The sequence below is a fragment of the Talpa europaea genome (assembly GCF_964194135.1).
Source record: "Talpa europaea genome assembly, chromosome: 4".
Lineage (NCBI taxonomy): Eukaryota > Metazoa > Chordata > Mammalia > Eulipotyphla > Talpidae > Talpa > Talpa europaea.
In genome coordinates, this window is record NC_140070.1 from 103,787,514 (window position 1) to 103,793,513 (window position 6,000).

A 6,000-nucleotide genomic window follows, 5' to 3' on the forward strand; every position below is an offset into this window, starting at 1 on the left:
GGTGGAGGGTGGGGGTAAGTAAAATAAGACTGAAAACCTGTTCTTCCCTGCAACTTTAAGGTTTTTCACCATAACAAACTATGGCAGCTACTAGTTTTATATGTCTGAAGCTTTTTCATGTCCCCACTCCCATTTTCTATCAACAAATTCTATAGTCCCTTGCCAAAAGGATGGGCATGTGTCACAGACCTGACTAATCAAGTATATCTCACATAACTAGTAGTAGTAGTATATCTACGTAAGGCCAACCAAAATCCTTCCCTAAAACTATGACACAGATGCTGAGAAAATTCAACTCCCTTCCTGTTTCCCACCACGCAGAAAAGGCAATCTGTAGTAGGAGGGCCTAAGGCCGACATTCAAAGAGAAAGAGACAGACTAGAGATGCAAAGAGTGTTCGCCAATGTCACACCCTTGGCTATCATTCTTGAGCTGGTTTCTTTGATTTTGTGATTTCTGAATACTTGTCAGTTATAGAAGCCAATAAGTTGCTTTTATTTATTTATTTATTTTTTGCTTATAATTGTTTGAATTGGGTTTCTGTCACTTGCAATTCAAAATCTTAACATATACTTACCCCAGGAGACAGGACTGGATATACATTATCAATATATTAATAAACCTTGGTTTAAAAAAAAATTGGGAACATGTATGCCTTTTTAACAGGCTTTACGTTTTCTTTTTTTTGATCACACTGACACCCTATACCCATCAACTTCACTACTTCCATTACATGCCTGGCTAATGAAAGTATTTGAGTTTGCTAACGCTTCCCTAGGATATCCCTATAATTTTTTAAATCCTAATGTAAACTTGTTTCATTTGATTTCCAATAGAAGTTGGATGTAAAATATATTCCAGGTAATACAAGATAAGTGGGATTTTACTGTATCAAGAATGTGGAAAAGATAGTTCAGGTCTCAACATTACATACAAGGATAGGCAACATCATAGGCAAGTTATGAGGCAAGGTTTCAAAATTTAAAACAAATCCAACAAAGATATGGGTACTCCAGGATAATTCAGTAGCATTTTTTATTTTATAATAATAGAAATCATTAACAACAACAAATATCAGGACCTACCTCCAATAAGGCTCCAGTTTGGAAAAATTTCAAAGGCTTTTCGATTGAATAGTAAAGGCTATGATAGCTACCCTTAGCCAGGTATGCTCTGACCAGACCAACTGCTATAACAAGCCACCTAAGAAAAAAAAGAAAAGAAAGCAATCAGGGGAAAAACAAGAAAAGATAAAAAGGATTTAAGGTAATAAGATGTGGCAACAACAGATAATGCTAAAGGTGACCTCAAGAATCAGCATCTTGGATTTATCCACTATAGCTCTCAGATACCAAGCTGTAATGCACAGATATGTTGTACCACAATAGCATGCTACCAAGAGTACTGTGCAAAGGCACTGTGGCACCTTACCCATCTGGAGCTTTGCTTTTTGGCAGCCATGCCTGTTAAAAACTAGGAAGGGAACAAGCTAAATTAGTCCTTGGACAGTTAAATTAGGTGCCAGAAAGTCTAAGAGGAAAAAATATGTGTAAGGAAAATTTTAAATGGCCTATGAAGTTAAAGGGTCTTTCATAATAACAGGGTAGAGAGATTATTAAAACTACTTTTATAAGTTACTTCATGGGACTGTACGAATACCTTAAAAATCTATCCTTTTAAAAGTTCAAATGACATTAAGAATAAAAGGTTAAAAAAAGAATCAGTGGGTTTTCAGCAGAACTTCCCAAAATCAATTCAGAAAAGAAAGCCAAATCAATACAAAACACAAAACAGGAAAGCACTTAGGCATATGGTTGTGAACTATATACATTTCTGTTCTGTGTGACCTATGATATTTCTAGAAACTATTATACAGGAATATCAAGAGTTTGTAAAAGAAGAAAAATATTTCTTAAAGATATATTAGCAATCTAGGAAAAATTTTACTGTACTCTCACAATTCCAATTTTTCTTCTTGTGTTAAGACACCACTCCTTATCCTCAGCCTCATTCTCCATGTTCATCAACTAGGAATAGACTTTTCTTCTTTCCCAATGTACCTTAAAATCCTTCTCCAGGCCAATGTCCCCATCAATGCCCTTACTAAGACAAGAATTTTACATATAAATTATCTTTCTCTCTTTCTCTCTCCTAATTTGTTCTTTTAAAAATCACTCTGTGATCATTTGTGTGATAAAGAAAACCTGCATGGGTAATATTTTTTCACTAGTTGTGAGTCAAGAGAAATATGTTCTAGATCCCGATCACTTACTGACAAGTTCTATGAACTCCAGCAAGTCACAACTTCTCTGATTCTAGGTTTCAGCACTGGCTATTTCTGATACTAGCAATAAGGCCTATGATGCGCCCAAGAGAAATTTTTGTGAAAAAAAGCAGGGTTCTGAAATGTAATATGACATTAGCATTTATGCTGGGGGGAGTATGATATGGGGAGAATATATATGGTTGTATCAGCATCGGAAGGGTACACAGAGTTAGCTGCCTCGTGGAAAGGAACGGTGAGGGAAGATTTTCGCTGGATGCCTTTGTGTGTATTTTAAATTTTGCACCTTGCCAATGTATTACCTATTTTAAAAATAAAAAAATGGATATTTTATTATAGTTCTTTCAATTTTTCTCCATGTTTGAAGTTTTTCATAATGAAATATTAGGAAAAGTTTGTACAAATTAATATTTTAAATGCATAACAAATGTACTGATTCTATAATCCTCATCAAAACCATGGGATCAAAAAAATCATAGCGCTGTATGTAGAAACCTAGTCACCTAACTCATTAGGTTCACAGATGAAAAAGAGGAGAGGAAGAGAAATAAAATGATTTATCCAAGGTCGCACAGGCAGTGTGCCAGAACAGCTGTGACAAGGGAAGGACTGAAATGAGGGAGTAAGAGTGGAGATAAGATTCATTTCGAGGTCTAAAGTCCTCCCCAGTTACTGCCTTTCCATCTCCCAGTGTCTTCACCCCAATCCATCCTAAAAAGTCGATACTCATTTAAAGGACAGCTCTGTTCATGCCACGTTCAAAAACTTAGAACGCTTTTCCTTTACATTTCAGATTAAAGCTCTGCCTGGATTTTGAAAACAGCCGCTTAAATAAATGGTCAGTCTGCAGCCTCAGCTCCTTCCACTCCCTTTGGGGGAAACAGCTAGCCATTCTCCACCAGCTGCCTGGGCGCTCCTCCGTGCTGCAGGATCCCCCGCACACCACCCCCCAGACCTGCACCTTCAGTCCTCACAAGGCCCCCCTGAAAGGGAACTGCTAAGCAAATGCAATCTTTCCTGTTCCCTCCTAAAAGAGTCATATGTCTGGTGCAATAAATAATGCAAAGTAAATGTAAACAACAAGTTTTGCTTCTCTAAAGCCTTTCTAGGTGAGATTACCTAAAGGAGGTTACATTTTAACAAGGCCGGACAGCCAGCCAAGCTGATGGATCTCCCAGGGCATCCTTGAATACTGTCTTTTGTCACAAACTTTTGTGCTTACTGACCGATGTTATCAATATAAGATGGTTATGTATAAGAAACCCTTTGTCTCTAGACGGGGGCTCAGACCTTACGGGGCTACCCAGGTCTGAGACCTCATGCATGAGTAATAAAGCTTCTCCTGACCTCACGATTCCTGAAGAACGGCTTGCTCTTCTCTTGCCTGGGTAAAAGGCTAAAATTTATTTCTGCAACACCCCTACTGCTAGCACTTGGGCAACCTTCCCCCGACTCCCCTAGAGCCCGCATCTCCCTAGACTCGGGACGTGTTTGAGTGGCACGCGGTGCCTGCCTGGGAACTTGCTCGGCCCCCCTCCCAGACGGGAGCCCCAGGCAGGCACCGGGCTGCCCTCAGCACCCAGGAGCGTGGCCCCCGACACCGGCCATGGGGACTGAGCACCCCGCCCGCCCGCTCGGCCGCCCCGCCGGCCGCAGAGCCGGCTTCCCCACCAGCCTCGCTCCCCGCCTCCCCGGAACCCAGTCTCACCCCGCCGTCATCACCACATTGTAGATGACCAGGTACGCGGTGGCGAGAGGTCCCGGGCCCTTCCTCCTCCGCGAGCCACCGGCCTCGCCAGCCCCGGCCCGGGCCCCGCCACCCCCATTCCCTTTCGTCGCTGCAGTCGCCGCCGCTGCCGCCATGTCAAGTGCCAGGAGCCCGCTCTCGCTGCGCGAGCACCGCCGCTGGAAATCGGCTCCGCGAGGGGGCGGAGGGAGGGACGAGGGAGAGGCGGGGTCGAGGCCTCGGGGCGGAGCCAGGGACAGCGCCCACGGCGGCAGCCATTTTGGAGGAGGGCAAAGGCGCTCCTGGTACTCCCCGCCCTCGGGTCGCCTCGGTCGCTACCGCCATGTTGAATCAGGGTATTCGGGCTTATCATGGCCTCTGCGCTTCTGCTAGTAACCTCCAGCGCCATCTTGGATTGGGTCAGTAGCGCCTTTGCTACCCTTCCTAGGCCGGTTGTTTCTGTACGTTCCCCTGTAAACCCTCCGCCTTCATGTAGGGTTAAGAAAGGGCTTTCGTGCTCCGTTCTCATCTTGACTTTTTTTTTTTTAAGATTTATTTATTTATGCATACAAGAGCTGGGGTACAGGCCAGAGATACGGGGGTGGGGGGGGGGGTGAGAGGATCCACCAGAGACAGAGTGGGGAACAGAACAGGCAGATCCACTGAAATACACTGCTGAGGGGAGCAGCGGGCGAGACAGGAGAGGTCTGCTGTGCCATGTGGGCATCTCCCTGGCCAGCGGGAATCGAACCTGTACTGTAGAGGCTTGCAGACAGCGTAACAGGGCCACCAGGGAGGCCCTCTCATCTTGACTTTTCCTAAAGGCTCTATCTTTCCCCCCGTAATGCGATTGGGTCATGATCGATTTGGAGCAGGGCAATAGCAGTGGAATTCACTTCCCATCAACCCCGAAGGACGGCAGGGAATAGCCCTTCTGCCTGGCTCCTTAACAGGTAGCCAGGTTGAAATTTCAGTCTCTGAAGGTTTCTTCTCTAATATTTGATTTTAAGTTACTGGTATACATTAGAGAATGTGATTAAGAAAGTCATTGAGTGGCCTAGGATCATGTGGCCCGAAGCCTGGTGGGCTCATTTGTTGCTGGGGCAGGAGGAATACTGAGTAATGGGCTAAGGATGAGGTACAGAATGGAGGTAGAAATTTACACCATGAGTGGCCAAAACAGAGGACTGTCAGTTTAGGCAGGAAACCTGTCTGTAAGGGAAGATGGAAGGACTTGGAGAAACTGCTTCTAACCGTTGACCCAACTTTCCATTTACTACTTTGTTTTAGAGTTTTAAAATTTGTTAAAGTTCATCTACTGTCAATTTTCACATACCCAAAGATCTCCTGACATGAATTACTGGGTATGTGGTAAAGCAAAATATTTTGTTCATTCCAGCAAGTACTTAAGGAGCATCTGCGAGGTTTCATGGGGGCTCATGGCACTAAATGAAAGACACAAGTCCTTAGTGTCCCAGAGATTATATAGAGGGAGTCAGACAAAGTAAATATGTATTGTTTGGTGAAAAGTGATATCAATTAGGAAGGTGTTATAATACTCTAGACCATGGTGATAGTGGTCTGGGCCAGAGTGGTAGCAATTGAGGAGAGGAAAACCAAAATTAAATTCTGGAGCTATTTTAGAAATAAAGCTCATAAGATTTGTGGCTACATTAGATGTGGAGTAAAAAATGTGAGCAATTTGGAAGAACTGAGTTGTAGAAGCAACTCTGAAAGCAAAAATCAGTAATTTTGTTTTTAACTTAAGTAGACATGTCTTGGGTAGATATCTAAGTGGAGAGGTTAGGTAGACAGTTATATTTAAGACTCTGAGGTTTAGTGAAGAGGTGTGGACTAGAGATATAAATTTGAGAATCATCAGTGTGGCGATTCTCATGGCATATAGTGCCACAAGCTGTTTAGATTGAGGTATAAGAACTAAATGATCCAGGTCTCATCCTTCAGAGATCCTGTGGTCTTATTTCCTAAC

The 6,000-nt window shown here is 43.2% G+C and overlaps 1 protein-coding gene across 2 annotated transcripts in view; it reads right to left on the bottom strand.

Moving 5' to 3' along the window:
• Window positions 1-4,685, bottom strand: part of HACD2 (3-hydroxyacyl-CoA dehydratase 2) — an 89,622-nt gene extending 84,937 nt beyond the window's left edge. For both annotated transcript variants that reach the window (XM_084231289.1, XM_084231290.1), the window contains exons 1-2: window positions 3,993-4,685; window positions 1,086-1,203 (exon numbers count right to left, since the gene is read on the bottom strand). In XM_084231289.1, the coding sequence (XP_084087415.1) occupies window positions 1,086-1,203; window positions 3,993-4,147 (273 nt within the window). In that variant the 5' untranslated portion in view covers window positions 4,148-4,685. The remainder of the gene's footprint in view (window positions 1-1,085; window positions 1,204-3,992) is intronic.
• Between the last annotated feature and the right edge of the window lie 1,315 nt (window positions 4,686-6,000).